The 21809-nt window shown below is 34.7% G+C and overlaps 2 protein-coding genes across 16 annotated transcripts in view; one reads left to right on the top strand and one right to left on the bottom strand.

The window, feature by feature from the left end:
* Window positions 1–2581, top strand: part of LOC107992887 (tumor protein D54) — a 21510-nt gene extending 18929 nt beyond the window's left edge. For all 9 annotated transcript variants that reach the window (XM_017049002.3, XM_017049000.3, XM_017049001.3 and 6 more), the window contains one exon: window positions 379–2581. In XM_017049002.3, the coding sequence (XP_016904491.1) occupies window positions 379–507 (129 nt within the window). In that variant the 3' untranslated portion in view covers window positions 508–2581. The remainder of the gene's footprint in view (window positions 1–378) is intronic.
* LOC107992891 (protein sister of odd and bowel-like) overlaps window positions 1–21809 on the bottom strand; it is a 160067-nt gene that overhangs the window by 14609 nt on the left and 123649 nt on the right. For 5 of the 7 annotated variants that reach the window (XM_028664370.2, XM_017049004.3, XM_017049003.3 and 2 more), the window contains one exon: window positions 1066–21809. The exons of the other annotated variants lie outside the window; for them this stretch is intronic. In XM_028664370.2, the coding sequence (XP_028520171.1) occupies window positions 19560–21641 (2082 nt within the window). In that variant the 5' untranslated portion in view covers window positions 21642–21809 and the 3' untranslated portion in view covers window positions 1066–19559. Of the gene's footprint in view, window positions 1–1065 lie in introns of those variants that run through there. 7 annotated transcript variants of the gene reach the window in all.

The following is a 21809-nucleotide window of genomic DNA, read 5'->3' as shown; positions in this document are numbered from 1 at the left end:
AAAAAATAATTATATTTATAAAATTTAAAATAATATTGATCTAACAATCAGCTATTCGATTTTCCTCTTCTTACAAAAATTAAATTTCGAATTAATTATAAACTCCATAAAATCAAATTCAACATCGTCGATCGATAAGTTTCTCCATTTCCAGTTGCTCACTTTAATATCCTAACTTTAATTACTTTCTTCAAAATACTTCAAAAAACTTTTGTATCACTTTTTCAAAAGATGAAACATATTTTTACAAAATTCCATAAAATTTTATGAACCGAAAGTTTCATACTCTTTAAGTTTTAACGTGTTATTCTGATAATAAAAAATTAATTTTTTCTTTGAGATATCGAGATTTCTTTAAAATTTTTCTTTGTATTCTAGACAAAAGTTGTGCCTTCAAGATCCAATTCGATGCAGAGTTTCAACGAGATGCTTCGAGACACCGATTCGTTACGTTCTGCACCAACAGCAACTAGCCCGACTATTCCTGAAGATAAACTTCTGTCTTAGAGTTGGGCCTCTCAAGTCTACATCGATTTCTGCCTCTTCTCTGCGTAACATGCTGATGCGTCGATCCACGACGCCGGTTGTTTCGTCCTATGCTACTCACTATCACTTTCCACCTGCGTATTGCTATGCGATGTCATATAATCGATCATCTATTAAAAAAGAACAAAAAAAAAAAAAAAAAAGAAAAAAAAAAAAAAGAAAAAAAAAAGAAATTGTGGAAAAGAGCAAAAAGAGTTGGCTTCGCGGAACTCGATTAATATGGTACAACTCGGATGATTCGTGTCTTTTGGATGTCTCCTCGTGTGCACAAAATTGTGTAGGACATTGGACGTTGTTGAAATTGATAATTGCAACTTGACGCTTCTTTGAAACTCAGTAAGTTGCACAATAAATCTACTGAAGCGAAAGATAATTTATGATATATATTTATTTCTTTTTTTTTTTATTAATTCTTTTTGTTCTATTTCTAGCTTTTTTTTATATATAAATTGATTTTTAACGATTATGGAACTTGTGTGTAATTTTATGGACATGAAATCTTGATGATTTTTTGATAAGTTTATTTTTATTTTTTTTTTTTTTTTTTCGATTTGAAGAGAGGTGCAAGATTTTTGTATTGATTAATTCAAAGAGTTGATTTTTGTACGATGACAAGAGCTTGTATCAGAAATTTGCGTTTCCTCTAACGAAGATCATGTTACACAAGAAGATGGCAATTAATTTCCTTATTTTATCGAATTTATTTGCACTATGGCGATTTTTTATAACGCATAATATAATATATCGTTGATACGTACCTTAATGTTTCAACCTATTTTTTGCACCACGAATTTGTGAATGTAGGGCACACACGCTTTGAAAATAGATATTTTACCTCGGTGGCGTTTTCTCCCGGACCTTATACATTGGACCTCGATAATATTAAACATCTGAAATGGTATTACCTCGATGTATTCCTATGACATACGAATTCTGACTATCAATATTCTTCGATAAGACTCGTGCTTCGACAATACTATCTATTTTCGTGTGATAACAAGAGGATCCAATCTTCTTTAACAGTTTTTTGAATTAATGCGGTAACATTTTTAGATCATTCCTGGATTAATTTATGCGGGACACAGGTAGCTGCCATTATCTTCTTAAGATTCTTAAATTTATCCTAAATAAAAAAAAATATATATATATATATACATATATATATACTTATCTTCATACGTTATTAAATGTCTTTATAATTATATCATAAAACATTTTATAACTCGTTACATTAAACTTAAAACGATATCAATTTTGAAAAAATGATATAGCAATTATGATCATGTTTTATTCGAATTGATATCTTTTATCGTTGTAAAAAATTAATTATAAATTCTAACTTGACATTGTTATTCAATGGAAAATCAAATTCTTTGTCAATGTGCTATATATGTGTATTAACAAGAATTGTTTTCGTTTTGAAGAGTTTATGAAGAGTCTATGGATGGTTTAGAAGTAGTAGTCAATGGAAGAACGAGGCTTCCCGTGTTCCGTGATCATTGAGCCTTACAAATGACTTTCAAAAAAAAAAAAAATAATAAATAAATAAATAAAAAATAAAAGAATTAAATGCAAATTGACTAGGAAAGCGAAGAATATTTTTTATTACGCTCTAGAATGAAATTAAATGGCGCGGATGCGCGATGACCAGAGCGCGTTTGTTCAACAGATGTGTTAACTTTGAGGAATCGGATGCAATTATAAATACACGTATAAATACACTGATACAAAGTATTTTCACCATATTTAATTACTACTTATCTATCATTGAAACTCGATTTAATTCTTATAAATCATAAATCTGCGCTCATGTCGTCATCGACAGCCTGCTACATGATCTACTTGTTCATATTGGTGAATAAATAATTATTTTAAAAAATGCTACATGTGAAGAGCGATTTTTCACCCACTGTATGGAATGTGATTTAAAATGCTTGTTATTATATTAAAGATCTATGTGTGCTTTCTTAATTATATAAAACTTATTCGTACTTAATGGGAATTTAATAATATATTTTTTATGAAAATTTTAAAAGTTTCTATTTTTTTTACTAGTTTTAGTGGGATCTCTTCGATTCCTAATTAATTAGATAAGATTATTCCATGAAATGTTACTTTGCATTTTGATAACATTCTTTCTTTTTTTGGATGTATATTTTGGAATTATATATTTATCATTTTTTAAATCTATAATGCAACATTTCTTCATCTTTACACGATTTATAAAATATAGAATCAGAATTTTATTTCGTATAATATAATGTATCATTGGAATAATCTTGTTAATATTATTTAAGTATATCTGTATGTTGTATGATACTTTAAGATTACCGTCCTAATATAAGAGACAACTTTTTGGAAATTACTCTATCTTCGAGTATTCCAGTTTCCTGCTTATAATAAATGGACCACTTTATAGAGTATCTTAATCATTTTAATTTTTTTTTTTAAATAACCCTATCTATAATTAAATTTTTAGATCTTTGAAATTTGAGAAAAAGAAACAAATTTTTATCTAATAAATATTAAATTTTTTAATGTTACTGCGATCTTATTGTTATTAAAAAAAGAAAATAAAATTATTAAGAAATTATCAAAAAAATATTTATGTTTAAGTCGTTTAATTATAAAATCTTTTTATTTAAAAAGATAACTTACCTTTAAAATGAGATTAATAATAATATTTAAACTTAATTCTTTAAATATATTTTATTAAAATAAAATTAATCAATAAATTTGATGCATTTTAATATCATGGAGAGAAAATATGTGAAGATATATGGTGATCTATGGAGGTACATGAAGTACAAGTACACACATGAAGTACAAGAAGGTGGAAATACAATTATACACGGTGTTAAAAAAAGGAATTGGTCAACTACTTTATTGCCATTCTTCACGTGGTACAAAACATAGTTCGGGTGCGTACGAGCACGCTTAAGTACAAAACAAAAACGATCCTCTATAAGTAGTCTTCTCCAGCTGCATGGCGAGAGCAAACAAGTAGAAAGATAAGAAACATAGAATGAGAAAAGAGTAAAACGAAAATAAAATAAGAAAGAAAGAGAAAAGAAAGAGAGAGAGAGAGAGAGAGAAACAGAGAGAGAAAGAGAGAGCTGTGTTAACATTATATGCAATTGCATACATATCTATGTATGTATGCGTATACATATTATATATATGTATATATATTCGTACATATATCTGTATATCTATATATGTATAGAAACATGTGTATATATTACGACTTCGTTAACAACATAAAATGTAATTATTCACATAACACAATAATCTGTGATCTATAATATTATAACGATTTTTTTTTGTACTGGATAGGCCAACACGTACAGTTTCCTATATACACATAGTCGAGATTCTTTATTAAATCTTTAATAACTTCATTTATATAAAAAAAAGAATCTATCAATTTTTCTTAATTATGATATGAAGCGCAAGCTTAGCCTGTCGCTTTTTCTTTCAGGCAACGTGCAGGCCTGTTTGAGTATTATTTAGTTTAATTATTTAATTATTTATTTATTTATTTATATATCATCTCGTTGAAAATATCTCGTAACAGATATATTTTGTTACCATGGTAACCTTGAAATTGGGATCGCCATCTTAATAAACAACATCGACGTTCTCCGTTGTTTAAAATCAGGCTTTGTATTAACTAGGAAAATAGGGTGTGAAAAGAAAAAAAAATATATATATATATATTTATAATATATGTATATGTCTATAAACAAAAGGGAGGGAATTAAAAATGTTAAATTAAAAACGCAGTATAACATAATTGGAAGGGATCATTTTATAATACAACGGTACCTTGAGTATTATTCAACGTGAACAAATCGGCGTGACGGCTTTTTGAACGTCTGTCGTCGTTGAATCACGCGGTAACGATATAATTATGCTTACTATTAAGCGAATCACTAGTAACGATCGTAACGTTGATGAATCGCAGTTGTTGGCGGGGAATCGATTTTGTGCCGAGAGGAAATTCGCTCGAGCCTCCATTGCTTATTCAAGTCGTTAATATCCTTCGATTCTTTCAATTTCTTCAAGGAACAATTAGTAATATTTCTTTTTTTTCTCTCTCTCTATTACATATCTTGCAATATAATCATACGTCATATTAGGTTCGAATGTCAATTAGAATGTCATTTTCTCACCAACTTCAAGATTTTTTTCTTTGCACGAATGATAATATTTATAATACAATTCTTAAAGATTGCGTCTTGTAAAAACTAATGCGTTCCATGTTGCATTTGTAGTTCAGAAATGTTACGAGAGAGGGCAAAACTTGTATGCGAACAACTTTACGCATACACTATGATTCGTCCGTAGCTAACAACTAGCGCTAAGATTTAGCGTGCGAGTGATGCATAATTTCGCTAGGTTAAGTTCCATTATTGTGTTTGACTTAATTTACATCGATTAAACTTTACTACGCGAGTTTAATGTAATGTAATATACATACCACGACTTTTGTGTAAATATCACGTTTCAAAGATCACATTTCTTTGTGTTTCGCATTTACATGGTATGTATTTCTGGACTGTTTCATAAATTTTTGCATAATTTGATTTACAAGTTGATAATAAGTTGGCAATAATTTCGAGAACGGATAATATATCTATTTTCATTTCAAACGATTTTGTTTTATTAGAAATAATATTCTTATAAATTTTATCGAAATAGTTTTATTGAAAATATAGAATTTTTTGAAGTTGATAAAATAATTGATAAATTCTTAATTGCACAATAATTATGATTTTTTTTCCATAGTTAATATTAATCGAAAGAAAATTTATGCTTCTTTTAAGTGCAAATAATATTCAAGATGTAATAATAAAACATTATTTTATATAGCTGCACATTTCTCAAAGAAGCATGACATATAATGTGAATTGCTTTTAATTCTCACAAACAAGTTGGAAATTCAATAGCTTCAAATTACCCTATTTGGAATTGTTCAATTATTTGATGATTACAACAGCACGGATAAAGTTTATAAAATATCAGATTATTAAAACACTATTAATACCATTAACGATAACTACTACATAAAATATATGATATAAAATAAAATTAAGTACTTAAAAATTAACCTACTCCAATCTGTTATAATCATCTATCACCTGACAATACCATTTGAAGGGAATTTAACAAAAATAACTACCAAATTTCCAAAAACAACTTACAAATATTACACGTACCATTACATACCATACCTCCCTACAAAGAAATTCATGCAACTTATCAAACCGTACACGTTGTTTGCGCACACATTATCGAACAAAATTTAATTTTTCTAGCAAAAATGTACGAAACGGTCCACGCCATCTAAAAAATACAATCTCATAATTGCACACAACGTTTAATAATTTGTAATATTCGAACATAGCACGAAAGACTTTGTTTCCTCCATGCACAATAGGCCTTCACGATACGGAGATATCGCATTTAGATGCGTCTAGGATGCGGCAAGCCTTCTTTTTCGTGGCAATAAAATTCACCTATGATAGTCGGGGGCCACGACATTATCCTCGTTTACCCGATTCAACCGTGGCGACCTTTGCACGTGAACGTTGCACCTTTCCGTCCAATCTCCCATCTACAGAGGCCATTGTTAGTATCTCTCCCGTGGCTCTCTCGTGGTTCACGGCGAAAGAGACGGGGGTGTGGCACACCTCCGTCCTACCTTCAGAAGGTTAACGCGCTGTAGCGGTATTAGTCGACCACAATGCGAATGTCGTTGAAAAATCTTGGGCCAACCGTGCGGTTGAATAAATCGTTGCGAGATTTCACGACGTTTCTGAATTTTTTTTTTCTCCATGGGTACCGTGACAAAGATTTCTCGTGGAGGTATGTATGTATGTATGTGTGTGTATGTGTGTGTGTATGTGTATATATTTATATATATACTAGCAATGCATGCGGAAGGTGTTTGAGTTTACGAATTAACCCTTTCGTTGTTAGCAAATATCGATAGATGTTATAGTTTTTGAAATTTTTCAATTATTCTTTTAGCGAATTATGATATAGATTGATCGTTCTAATTTTTAAATTTCAATGGAAACTTAGAAACTTCATCAATGCACGATTCGATGAAAATAAAATTTGTAGAAAGATTGGGGCTCTAGGTCACAGCAATCAAGGTAACTGATGAAACATGTTTTCATCTAGTATTCATGATCTATATTATTAACATGTTTCTCGAAAAAATATTATGATCGATGAATTTATTAAATCGTTTCTACTAGCTAGATAATTACAGATTCCTCTTTTACGACTCAACTTTCCTATTTAAAATTCCTTTCTCTAATATCCTCCACTTTCAATCTTCAATACTCAACAGATTATATAAGAACTTTGAAGTTCAAAATTGATTCGAAATCAATTATCAATCACCCTATTATGTATCACCAGGGGTAAATCTATTTAAGATTTAAAAAGATTAAAACCACGTATGGACGTTACAATTTTCCAAAGTCTTTAAAAAGCATAGATTTTTAGATAGAAAGTTTAAGGGCAGAGTTTTTAAAGCAACTTTTTTTGCCCAAAATAATCTTGCAATTACAATCTCTTATTTAGATACGATAGATGGATATTTTTAACATTGTTCATGAAACGAAAAGTGGATAAAAAAAAAAAATATCTCATAGATATAATTATTGGTACAATTGTCATCCTGGTACAATTAAAGGATCGACCTAATTAAAACGACATAATGACAGAGTAACAGAATCACAGCCACTCGTCCTTCGTAGCAAGACATTGCTATATATATATATATAAGCGAAATCGAGGGATCGATTACCGGGCACACGATCATTGGTTGGTATAGTGAGCGGCGATTAGAAGCCGGGTGGGTCGCAATCTGACTTTAAATTGGTGAAAGCCGCGCCGCTAGTGACTTTAAACACCGGTTGTAACCCTTATATGGCGGCTCTCATCATATTGGATCCCAAGAAATGTGTAGAGTTTGCCGGTGTGTCCAAGCTAACGCGATTTTAAAGAATAGCTGCGAAGAAAGAGGAAATTCATGGGCACACGCCGATTACTGGCTATCGATCCATCTCTCGTGAATAGATCTAGATGGCGCTATTTTTCTGGGGAGGCCTCGCTCGGCCTATTAATTGGAGCACCGCTGATTCCATCTGTTCCTCTTCTTGTTCTTTTTTTCAATCAAGTTGAAGAAACCATCGTTCCTCGATAATTGTGATAGTTGTGTATTTCGTTGGATGTGGTAGTGAGTTATATTTCATAAGGAAAAAATTATTTGGAAATAATTATTGAAGAATTTTAATGATTGAGTGAATCGAAGGAAAAGTATTTTTTTTTTTAATATAGAAAATTGAAACTTATTTATCTTTGTCTCGTTTTATCTAATGATATAATCATAAATTTTTATTTATTGCTTATAATTTGATAAATATTTCAATATGTTTTTCAAACGTGTCTAATTAAAATATGTAGATATGTTGGACACCCTGTACGCTCTGGTAGAAATCAGATTTAACATCACTTGCAATGATTAGTTAAGAAAAATTAAAGACGGATTTGGAAGTATGTCTTGTGATATTATAAATTGAATTTCTGTGAAGGCTGGTTGAATTAAGAGTAACTTCCCTGAAGATTATTATGTTTATGTCCATATATGAAATTGTCGAAATTATTCAATGTCTGCTTCCAATAATTTTCTAATAATCCTATTCGAAATTTGAAGTGTGATTGAAAAATTAAAAAAAAAAATATATAAATTTCAGATGTTAAGTAAAAGAATATTTGAGTTCCTCAGAGAGTTGTTTTAATTAAGGTAAAAAATTATATTCATTTTTTTATATTTCAAACATCAATACGCTTAAAATATTTTCAACGCATCGAACACTATCGATGAATTTTACATAAGACTGCTCCCTTATAATTCTTTATGCTGTTTCAAATGTCATAAGTCGGGTCGTGTGCGGACAGTTTTCATTCCTGAATAATTAGAGTCGTTGCACGTGTCGTACTTTTTAAGTTCATGATAAAACATGTAATACTTTAAAAATAATACTGGAATTAATCAAAAGATTTTGAATCTTCGTTTTATTTCATATCCTCAACGAAAAAGATCAGGATTTAAAATAATTTAAATTTTCACAAGGATATATAAATCTCTTCAAAAAATACGTATTGCACCTGCATAAATTTCCTTTCATTCTTCTAATATCTTGCTCTATTCATAAATTTCCTTCTCTTTTTACATTTATTCTTCTAATATCTTGCTTTATATTCATTCAAAAACTGGAAAGAAAAAAAATCAACGATAGAGATATCTTCTAACCTATATTCCAAGCCACTCAAATCTCATACAATATTAATACCACACACAACTTCCATTTTCACCTCCCCCTTCCGCCATTTTCACTTAACCTTTAAGCGTCGAGATAATAGTCGTTCCAAATAGCCTTCTGTCCGAGAGTTTAATCTTGCAAATGCACGAATTTGCAGTTTAACAGAGCCGTTATCGGACATCTACCCACTCGAATCGTATTTAGAAACATTCGTTTCTAAATTGTGTACACCGGTAATAGTCAAGAATGAGTCAATTAGGCGTGCTCTCTATGATCGAGTCGATCGGAATTGTAAGTGAGTAAGTTTTCCGACAATCGTGTACCAGCTGGCCCGGCTTAATTAACGCGATAAAAGAGATATCGAGACAAGATATTGTTGTCGTGATAACGTATGAAAATACAGTTGACCGTTTACCGATAATTCATCCTTTCGTTATTCGCTAATTATGCGCTTAATTAGAATATTTATGCGTTGAAAGGCTTTCCTGGAACTTCCACTCGGCACATCGAGATCTAATTCGACGAGAAATCATGTTGTACATAGTTTCTTTCTCGTAGTTGCACGATTTCTCCTTTTTGTTTTGTTTTTTTTTTTAATTTACTATTATTTTTTTTTTAAGCAACGTTCAGTAACGTCGGGTAAGTAAATAAAAGAATGATTTTTGTGCATATAGAGAGTATCCAGGGATAAACGAGTATCGATTTTAGAATGAGAATGACGTTGCTGAAGAATCATGTTGATTGTATGATTAATCATGTGTGGAATGGAAGGCTCGAGACTTTCGAGAATTATATAATTAATTATAATTTATAGAAAATTATTGAAAATTTATTTTCGTTGTTTTATTACTTTCTTTAGATTTTAATTTAATATCTAATATTTTATAGTAGAAGGAATATTTAAAATATTTAAAATATTTTATATGAGGATAAAAGAAATGTTGAATATTCAAATTTTTAATCTATGAAATATTCGTATACAGGACTTCATCTACTTCATCTTCAGAATATTTCTCTTTTTATTTTTTTTTAACGCTATTTAAATTATAAGAAAGATAATTTTATTTAAGTTCCATGATGCAACATTGACTTTCTGATATTTGTACAATAAGATCTGGACTTAATTATTTATATTTAACAATAGAATTACACAAAACTAAGAACAATAAGCTGGAACAAAATATAAGTCGATTCTAAATATGAGTGATATTTTAATTTCAATGTAAATCTATCTTCCATTAACTTTCTTATATCAAAGACTTGTATATTTTTAATTCTTTCTCCATAAATCTTTCTAAATTAAAATCCAACTACTTTCTAATCAACATGAATGTTATAGACCATATCATAACTTTCTTCTTCTTTTTTTATACATCTAATCAATAACTAACAGCCAGTCTCCAAATTACGAGTCGATAACACTATCACGAGAGTCATCTAGCGACCAATCAAGGCAATCGCTTTCTTGTCAATTTAATTGATGATTTGAGACTCGTATTTCTTTCCATAAATTCGATGAAAGGATGGAAAGAAATTTCTTATCGTTATTGAAACAAGATATCTAGAACCTAATAGATCTAACGTCATATTTGATCCATCAGTAGTCATCAGTGACTTCCAATGGTAAATTGGCTATGCATCATTAAGAATGGACTCCGGGAATTATCGCATCACCCTTCGAATATTTACTAGTTAATCAACGAGAAACATTAGTCGTGTTAAGTTAATGCTCAGCCACTGAATGTAAAATATATTGAAGAAATATAGAAAATATATATGTTTGATTTTATAGTTAACGATTTGCCATAGATGATAATGTTGTATTTGTTTCACATTCTATTGATTTTACAGTGATTTGAGAGGATTTTGATGACAGATAATTATTGACTTGTACCATATTTAATACATTGCCAGGTTTCTTTTTTTCCCTCTAAAACAAAACAAACAAAAAAATTCAATTTGTTTTCTTACGAGAAATCAATTCTTCATCTGTTATCACGATTATTATTTAAAAGAAGAATCTTCAATAATTCAATTTCTTCTTCTGCAATTATAATAACAAATATTTTAATAAATCAAATTCGACTTTCCTCTTCTTATTTCATTCAATTGGGAAACAACTGTTGAAAACAAATTATATAAAAATTATTATTGTTATAACTATACAAAAAATATTTTACCAAATGCAAAAACAAAAAAGCAACGTCTTGAAAATCGCTCGATCACAAACGGGTCAGCGATAGTCGGTTAATTATCGTTTTAAAACGTTATCTCGGAAACGAGTCGAGGCGAAAGTGATGGAAAGGATGAGATTAGGGAGAGTCCAAGTCCTTATCCCCCCCCGATCAGCAATTATCTTGACATTATCCATCGGGAATCTGTACGGAGGATCGATGGATAGAGCGTTATTGATAATATTTCGCGATGAGAAATTCGAGCGGGCGATTCGAATCCCTTCACGGATCGTTCGCGATCTCTGAAGGAACAGGCGAGAGTCCGGTTTCGTATCGGTTTCCTCTCTGTCACGATTTATCCCATAAAACTGACTAATGATACCGGTAAAACGTAACAGAGGAGGAGACAGGCTAGGAAGATAGATGGAAATCCATCTGGAACTATACTTCAAACGCCACCGAGGTTGCGTTCTATTATCCTTGATAGCCTGTTCCTGACGAAGTTACGAGCAAAGATAGTATCACGAGTGCACCTGCGAGAAAACGATACCTGGTCGGTCAGAAAGGCTTTTTTTGCGGAAACGGGTTACCACTGCTGGAAGTGAGGAGAGAGAAAGAGAGAAAGAGAGAGAGAGAGAAAAGAAATAAAAAAAAAATGAAAGGAAACCGTTGTGGAAGTTCTTTGTGATCTTGGATGGGATCTGGAGAAGACTGCATAGTCGATGAGTACCGCTAGATGGCAGGAGTGATATATCTGTCGGTAAATTTTCAATAATCGATAAAGTAGACCGGTTCCATTACACGCGAGATAAAATTCGTGATGTCTGGGGATCGGTGAAACGGATGCAGGGTTATGAATCGTTTATAGTGGATGTTCCACTTGCGAATGTAGATCAGATTAGGGTAATTTGCCGGCGTGAAAGGCTGTTAGTGGTTGGAATAGATGCCGTAATAGATCTTGGGTAGAGGCAGGTGTTGGGTGAAGATTGACTGTGTTTGGGGAGATTTGTGAACTGTTGCAGTGTGTAGCGAGATATCAAGGTAAAGATATGGACGAAGTTGGAAGAATTTGTGTTTAGATTGGATGATGGAGTGAACATTTTCCTTTCCGTATTCGATAAACGTGAGAAATTGTGAAATTTAATAAAATTTTATAAAGATATATATACATTTTTACAAAGTCAATTCGCAGTCAATCGTTAACACTATTTTATTCACCAACACTATTTATCTAACGTTATGTATAAATCTACGCGAAAAAAAAAAAGAATTTCAGAATTGCACCAATTTCACAACCACAACTGGAGCAGCTGTGAATAACATCGTCCTGTTGGTGTTCGTCAAATTGTTTGCTCAACCACAGCTGCTACCAGTTTTCCGCGACCGCAAAAGGAGTGACCACAAATAGAGCGACGTCCTTTGCAATACAAGAAATTTTTCCATACGACTCTTCTTCGAGATTATCTGCCACACACACATATATATAAAGACTGCATCATATATATATATATATGACGTGGAAGTGAATACTTATTAAAATACAAGCTTGATCAGTCTTGAAACTTCAATCAACATTTAACTATTGGAGTCGAGTTGAGGAAAAAAAGTGTAAAATAAATTTGAATGTTTACGAATCGGAACGAAACGAATGGTAATAAAATAATTTTACTTTTACAGAAATTGATGGACAAATTATGAATATTATTTACTTGTGATCACAAGGAAAAGATAGCGCGAATTTGATATTGGGAAAAGTATACTGAAGATGTGTTTTTGCAATGAGAAATCATTTGTTTGAAAGTGCGAAGAACAAAGAAAAAGTTGTTACTTTTTCTTTGAACAATTATATATTATTAAAGTATATAGAGTTTGAGTATTTACTCGAGGATTTGTTGAAAGTATAAATTGATATTTTATTCAGATTTATTATCTTGGTTATGCGTGTTTTGATTAAAATTTTTTATCTGTCTTAATTCAATCAATAAATATTAACGAAAATAACAAATTAATTTAAAATATGAATCATCTCTGAAAGAATATTTTAATTATAAATAATTATTCGATATTCAGAGGCATAAATATAATAATGAAAGAATTAATTTTGTATACCGTGGTTAATTGATCCGTTGAGATATTAAAAACTTTCAGAATGATCATGGAAATCAAGATAAAAATTAAATTTTTTTGACAATTTCATGAATGTTCGTAAAATTATCCAATCAAATTCAATAAAGTTTTAAAATACGACGAGAAATTCCTCGAAAGTCTCGCTCCAATTCATAAAACTTCATGAAATTCTTGTTACTACTAGTTTCGTTTGCGTAATAGAAACGATCGTAAAATTCGTGGTAAAAATTTTCTAAAAATCACCGTTTTTCTTTACCTTCGTAAGAGTTCATAAAAGTCAGAGTAATCGTTGAGAATAATGGTAAATTGTAAAAATGAAATAAATTGTAAATTTTGTAAAAAAATTAACTAGATTTCGCAACAATCTCCACGAAATCGTGTCAATAGAAACCTATCCAAAATAAAATCTTTTCAAACGAATTTTCAGATCTTTCCAAATTAAGATTTAAATCTATTCAGAAAGTAAGGATCATGAAAATTCGTTCGTAAATAGATTCTTGTTACAACTATAAGTAAAAAGTTTGATGAAAATTATAAGAAATGTAAATCTTTTACGGTTCAGTTTCGTGTAACGTTATGAAAGTATCTTATTAACCTGATTGCGAAAAAGGAAACGAAACTAGAATAATTGTAAAACGAGAATAGTTTCGTGTAGTGTCAATTTTCGAAACATTTGCAATTACTTTAATTCCGTGAGCATATGTAAGATAGTTTACGACAATTTTGAAACTGTGAGATGGAGCGAGACAGCTCTATCTTCATCCCAGCGCCATCTCTATTCCCATCTCGCTTCATCCAACGGAAACTTAAATTGCTCACAACTTAATATAACCTAATAATCAACTTTCTGAAAATTTCACAAATATTTTAACAACTTACTAAAATTTTTCACATTTGAAATCTCTTGGATTAAAATTTTAATCCATTTTAAAAAATATATCTCAATTAATTTTTTCAATAATTGTTTTCAGAAATTAAATAAATAATTCTTACGTAAATCAGACAGGAATGGTATCGCGAAAGAGATGATTCTTTTACCAAATATTAATATCCTGGAAAAAGTCGATTATATAAATATTCCTAAAATCTGTTGAATTATCGCTGGTGCATCGAGTGATGAGAAACGATAAAATCACACGGCGTGGAGCGGAATTTATCGTCCGCCGCAGGACATATCGTTTTTCTCGCGTAGTATATGCGTAATGCATGCACGTAACGCAATATCGCGAACGTGTAATTACCTGGACGGTACTCGTAACAACCGTGGATTCTCTCTAAAACTCTCTGACCTCCGCGATGCAACGCTCGTTTCGCCGATGCTATCCTTTTTTCCCGCGGCTGTTACGCTTTGGCCGATCTTCAAATCATGATTTCGAAGCATTTTTGACGAAATATTTTGATTTTTCGAAAAAGATTTTTAAGATTTACGAATCGTGAAGCAATGGTGATATTTTTTTAAATTGATTGGTATTTACTTCAGAAATTTGCTTGTAACTCTTTAAAATTTTATCCAATTTTCTTCCTAACTTTGTACATGATTCATAAATTTTGATATACTTCTTTTATCCTCATACATGTATATATATATAAACCTCTCCAAACATTACACCTTATTTATACGTATATTTTTCCTATCCTCCAAAATGTATTATCTTTCTTTTAATATCAATCTCACGTTCGAGCAATCGATCTTTCCCCATTACAAATGAAACTCATGCCGAAAAAGAATCGCAATTCCAGATTTAGCATGCACGATGTTGTTTATCTCTGACCGATCAGATACATGGTTTCTAGGAGTCTATGTCTCGGCCGTAATTAGGCCGTAAAAATCGAAAGAAAAACGTTACCAAACAGTCACGAGAATATTACGTAACCACAATGTTCCAATATTAAATACCTCTATTATTTGTTGCCGCAAAAAAAATTATTCTCCACAATAAATAATAAAAAGAGATAAAATTCCCTGTCTTTTAAAATCGATCTCACCAATTGCAATCGTAATTAAACAAATACCTCTCCAATTAATATGAACGAAAGGGTCAAATCTCCAACACCGATTCGATCCTCATCGATCATTCCCCAGCAACAATCTGCTCACAGGAGTTCTTCGCAAAGAAGCGAAAGAAACTGAATTAGATTCCGTTCTGAAGAAGGAACGAGAAAATAAAAAATCAAAAAAAAAAGAAAAGAAAAGAAAAGGGAAAAAAGAAATGAATTCCGCATAGATTCTGTAATACCAATCGCGATGTCTATCTATCTAATCTGTTCCCATCCCATGAATTGCGAAGAAGAAATTCACACCGTGGCTCTCGTCCTTGGATCGTGAACGGCACATCGTTAATTGGAAATCGAAGTTTACGAGCGGAGATAAAACTCGATGTGTACGAACGAAGACAGCCTCGTTTCTGGCATAGATCTCTCGTCACAATGGCGCAAGCGGAGTAGGAAGAGGCGCGAATATTTCAAGCGATCGATGGAGGGAGATAGAGACCAGGATGAGTGGTAAGTTCTTGTCTGATTTCCTCGCTTTTATTGCTTGGTTAACTCGAAATTAAATGGTTAATTGTTGATTGAACGTGGACGATATGATGAAGGGGATTTTGCGTCAAGATTTTGTACGTTCGTACATAATTTTGTGCAATTAATCGAGCGATAAGCAATATAACGTCGTATTTTAATTAAATCTTCAGGAATATTAAGTAACAGAACAATTAATTTTATTTATCTTGACATAAGAGATGTTCCTATATTTTTCCACTTGTGGATTTTGTATACTAAACATAAAAGTATAAAAAAAATCAACGTTTATCGAGGCTTTTATTTATTAAATTATGAGCAATTGAAGTTTTCGATGATGGAGCGAGAGGGAGATAGAGCGAATGGTTGCATCTCTACCGCAGCGCCATCTCTATCTCTATCTCGCTCTAACTAACGCAAACTTAAATCGCTCGCGCGTAACTTGACAAATAAACCTGAATTAACATTTTTATATACCAAATTTTCGTGTATATTCACATATTTTATAAATCTTCCAAAGATCTTCCATATTAATTACTAACCCTGTATAAATAATAACGACACGTATAATTTATTATTAAAAATCCAAACTTTGCTCGAGAGGAAAACTTATTTAAAAAAAGTTTGTAATATAATTTAGATCGCGGATAAATAAAATATCTATTTTAGAGAGATTTTTATTTTAAAAAGATTATTTTTTTATATAAAAGTTTTTATTTCTACCTAATATAAATTGGACAAGAACTTATTACTTGTACTGGTGGAGAACAGGATTCACGGCTGTGAACACGAAAGGACAATGAGCATCGCGACTTTGAACACTGAGGGAACCGCGCCAATTAACCGATCGTTAATTTTTCATTGTTTAAAACGATACGACCAAGGAAATTCAGTCGTTCAAAGGTCAAAGGCAGTTTTGAAAAAAATCACTATTTGATAACCGAACTCGTTCCTTTCTTTTTTTCTTTTTTTGTCTTTTCTTTCATAGTTATATCTCTGAGCGATCGAGGTGAGAAAGAATCGATGTATGCTTCGTTCAAAATCAATTTCGTATTAAAAAAAAAAGTCAATGGAAGTGATTTTCAACGAACTCAAATCACCCAATTCTTTCGTGAATCGAAACGAGAAATCTATTAAAATTGAGCAAATTTGATCCAAATTTGATGAAAACTTCGTACGCTATATATTAATAAAATATAATAAAAAATAAAAAGAAAGAAAGAAAAAAAACGGCGCAGTTCTTTACATCGTGGAATCTCACAGGCAGTATTCGAACGACCCGCCAAAAGGCAGAGTGTGGTGAAAAAAAAAAAAGAATAGACGACAGAGGGAGCCAGAAACTCGACGGAATCTAGCTGAAAGGGAAATTTCCATAGGATCCGAAGGAGGTTCGTGCATAATGATCCGGCTCTAAGACTGTATATCGAAGGTTAAATTCTTCGCAAAATCGTGCGTTTGAACGGTCTCGCTTTCACTCTCTTACGAATAACAGACGGCGTGACACGCGATCGCCTGTGAACCAGGGTCGATCGTGGCCCTCGCGCGTTGAGTATGTATCTAAATCACAGCTCGTGCTACTAATTACTTCTAAACATTATATATCTCTCTCTCTGATTACTTACCGATTCTACGTTACCTCCTCTAGTCTAATATGTGTCTCTGTGTATGTGTGTATGAGTGTATACATATGTATGCAAAGTAAAAAAAGAGGAGAGAGAGAGAAAGAGAGAAAGAGAGAGAGAGAGAAAAATATAACAAAGACAGAAAAAGAAAAAGAGGAGAAGAAGAAGAAGAAGAAAAAGAAGAAGAAATGAGAAATAGAAAGAGCAAGAAGATGAAGAAGAATCTTCTTTGTAAAAATATCATCAACGTTAATATCTCGTAGCGGTATTAAATATCGATCAATTGTGCGCTATCATCGTCGACGTGGTCCCTCGTTTTGAAACAGCAATAAGTCGTCTTAGGAACAACAATTTCACCAAGTTCTCGTATCGCGAACTGAATCGTATCGTGCACCCACTGTCGATCGACGATTCGACTATACCTCGTCCGAAATCAATTGATCAATTTGAAGGCAGTTCGTTGGAACTTACCCAACTCGTTTCGTTCTCTCCTTCTTCCATTTTTACTTTCTCACTGTTTATTATTTATCTCTTTTTTTTTCTTTATTAATCGTTCGATCATTATTACTTTACTTTCCTTCGAACGGCCTCGACCAATTGACATCGAACGAGAAATAATTAATCACGAGAATAAAAAAATAAATGGCGATCTCTGCTCGCCTCCTTATAACCTATATAATATCATCGTGAACTTATCGACGGAACTTATCGATCGATCGTAACGTAATATCGATTTAATTCACTTTTCACTCACGAGCATCGCCAATTCAAGTTCCCGACCACGACATACACACGGGTCGTTAATATTGGCATCACAATCATAGAATAATATTACGGAAACTTAGACTGGCGATAGGAACAACAGCCATACAAAGGTCATCAGAAGCTCCTCCTTGCACTCCCATGGATAAATTCACGATAAACCGCGATCCGATCGCGATTCTACGGACGGTTTTCCGCGATTGATAAATCGCTGTTACGCGCAAGACAAGGGTACGATCGGGAACGCCCAGAAAAGAAAGCGTCCGAAGGAATGTTCTACAGTGTGGCTCGTTAAATTCTTCGTGGGATCTCTGCGGCTACCAGCGGTTACCAGCTCGCGCTTTCTCGCATAACTCGTGAGCACCGCTGCGTGCAACTCGTCCCAGACAGCACACGACGTCTAAAAGATGTCTATTATGGAGTTCGTTTTTAAATCTCGAACGTCTTAAAGATGTCTGGTGCAAATTTTTTACTTATCCTTTACTTAAACAATGTTTCACGAATAATTATTTTTATACGATAAACAATTGGTGATTGTGTTATATAAGAGGAAAAATGAAATAAGCACGTTATTGTTAATTATTAATTATTTTCTCTACGAGAAATATATGAGGAGTTCTAGGTTCTCGAACACTCTTGCACCGTTTAGAACACCATTCGAATTATAAAGGGGATATGAGATATATACGAGATATAATTCTAAAGCTTGAAAACCAATTACGTATAAATATTTTGATGATGGAAGATGTTATTTGATGATAATTTATCACAGATAAACTTGCGATTCTCTCAATTGATCTTTCATTATAATTCGAAGTAGAATCGTCTTTTGATTTTTAATTTTTAAACTCTAATTTTTTTTCCATCTTTATATATTTTACCAGATGTCTTTAAAACGCTATAAAACGTCCCTGTGCTATCCGACATACAACATGCAACTCAAATAAATATCCAGACCGATGAGAGAACGGTCTTAATATTATCCTGCTAAGATGAGATAGCGATATAATTTTTAATAAAAAAAAAAAAAAGGAAAAAATTAATATTAATCAATACTTTAATCGATCTCACGATGCTCGACGTTAGTCATGGTTAGCTCTTTGCCAGGATCCTGCAATTTCTTCAGTCATCGTAAATTATCCTGAATTCTCGAACCGAACGAAGATTCTGATCGATGGACGGAAAATATGAAAAGAAGAAAAAAAACGGAGAGAAAAAACTTACGAAAAAATAAGCAAGAACAGAGAACAGAAATAGATATATAGAGAGTAATAAAGGAGAGAGGAAAAAAAAAAGGAAGACTCGCACGGTGTATCCTTTCGTTGACCATCACCATCGTGCAAAATCGCCGATCCACTTTCCGCACCGTGCCACCGGGAATTAGAATAAATGGAGTAGCAAGGATTAACTGCAATCCAATCGGACGTTGGGAACCGGAAGTAGGTTGTTTGGCCCATCCAACGCGACTAACTAGGTGGATTACAGGCGTTCCCCGCGGGATCGACCGACACCTGGTGTGATTGACTCCTGTTCGTCACGGTGCTCGTTGTCGTGCCGCTCGTCTCGCCAGATGGGCTTGGATTCCCGCTATTTCCATTGTTACTGGCGCCACTGCCGCTCGCCTGTTGCTGAACACTGGGCTTCTGCGTCACGTGGGTCTGGTAGTGCTTCGCTAAATGTGCCTTCTGCCGGAAACTCTTACCGCACAGGGAACAGGCGAACGGTTTCTCGCCCGTGTGCGTTCTGATGTGAACGTTCACGCTATACTTGTCCTTGAAACCTTTGCTACAGATGCTGCAATAATGCAACGAGCGCTCCTTCCGTTGAACGCTGCCCGGCGAGCCGCCCGAACCACCCTGTTGCTGCCCACTCGTATTTCCACCTGTTTCAGAACCGCTGCTTCCATTGCTGGCCGCGTTCGCGTTGCTGTTGTTCCTGTTTGTGCGTCGACAGTATTTTTTCGGGGCTTTCGTCGTGACGACTCGCGAGGGTGTTATTTGAAGTTGGTTGGCGGACTGTTGCTGCTCCACCTCCGTTCGAGGAGCCGCCTGTTGCTGGAGAACCTCCTGCTGAGCCGCTGTCACCACCGTAACCGTGCTCACTTGACCCAGATCTGCGGGCAGCGTGATCGTGCCGAGGCTACCACTGGTTGGGTCCAACGTGTACATAACCGTGGTCGTTGCAGATACGTTGCAAACCGGTTCCAGGCTGCAGTAAGACTCCACCACTTCGTTGGCTATGCTCTTTAGCTTCTCGTAATCGCCGGGGCGATAGGTCGTTTGGTCTAGTTGGGAGAGTAACAAGTCCTCGTCGGTGCACGTATGCATGGATTCGTCCTGCTGCGTTTGCGGTTGCTGTTGTTGTTGCTGTTGCTGCTGCTGCTGCTGCTGCTGTTGATCAGAGACTATCTGCAAACTGGCGTTGCTCGTAACAGGCATCGATATAGCGGAGCCTTGGGTGGTCGGTGACGAGGATGACACCACTTGGGTAGGGCCTGTGTACAGTTTGCCTTGAAGAGCGCTCCTGAGAAGGCTCTCGGCAGAATCGCCGGCGCCGACCGCGACAGCGGCCGCGGCAGCGGCTGCAGCCTCCTGCAGATTTTGATCTGACAGCTTCCAATCGTTGTTGTTGTCGCCACCGGTACAATTGCCGCCGCTGGACGCCCCTCGGCCGCAGAGCTCCTTGCTCTCGACGAACCCGCTGTCGTCAGTGGCGTACTGCGAGGAAGCAACGGAGAAACGATCCGGGTGAAACCTGTCGTTCACCGTCCGCGAAACCTCTGTCACGGTATTGGATTGGTCGTGTTCCTGCTCGGTGGAAGCTGGTTCCATGCTCAGTATAGCGTCCAGATCTAGGTTAGGTCTGAGCGACCAGGAGTCGCTTGACGTGGGCGCTGGACTCTTGCAACAGTCCAGCGCATCCATCGAGTTTGCCTCGTTGTTCAACACGGTGAGAGTGTATATCGCCCCGTCGGTGTTCTGTCTGTCGTTCGCCGAGCATCCTCGACCTACCCCTTGGTGATGCTCGTTCGAGCCCTGGTGAACATTCACGTTGTCGTTTCCGTGGCTCTGCGCATTCGCGTGGGCCGACCAACAGTATTTGTTCAGATCTTCCAGGAGTATGTTACAGGTTTGTTCCTTGCTCTCGTCCGTGCCCCAATAATCGCAGTCGGATTGGTCCATCGGTGTCTGTTCGTTGCTCTGTTGAACGTTGCAGGCGCTGTGATGCGTCCTCACGTGGTGGTGATGATGATGGTGGCTGAGGGAGCCGGTGATAGTCGAGACAGGTGGTAAAGCTGTCAGTGTGTTGTTGTTGGTTTCTTTGATGAATGGAGAGCCATGGAGTTCCCGACTGGTCTCGTGCTCCTCGTGACCTTGTTGAAGGTAGCCGATGCTTCTGCAGGTGGTGCGATGGAGGAAGCTTTCTTCGTCCGACACGCCATCTGCGGAGGCGCAGTGGGGAGGTGGAGAGACGACGAAGTCGAAGAAATCGGTCTTTGGCAGCTCCTCTCCACCCCCTCCCGGGGCGAATGCCTCGGTTAGATCCATGGGGTAGGTTTGGTGCTTCGTCCTGGTGATCTGTTGCGACGCTTCGTTTCGATATCGATGGTCTTGCGCGGCTGGCAGTATTCGTTTTAAGGCGGTCAAGGGGTGGGTTTCAGTGGTGGTGGATAATTTGTCTCCTCACCCACGGCATCCTTGAGTTCGGGCTTCGAC

This window comes from Apis cerana, linkage group LG10 (genome assembly GCF_029169275.1).
Source record: "Apis cerana isolate GH-2021 linkage group LG10, AcerK_1.0, whole genome shotgun sequence".
Taxonomy (NCBI): domain Eukaryota; kingdom Metazoa; phylum Arthropoda; class Insecta; order Hymenoptera; family Apidae; genus Apis; species Apis cerana.
This window is presented reverse-complemented; position numbering and strand designations above follow the sequence as displayed.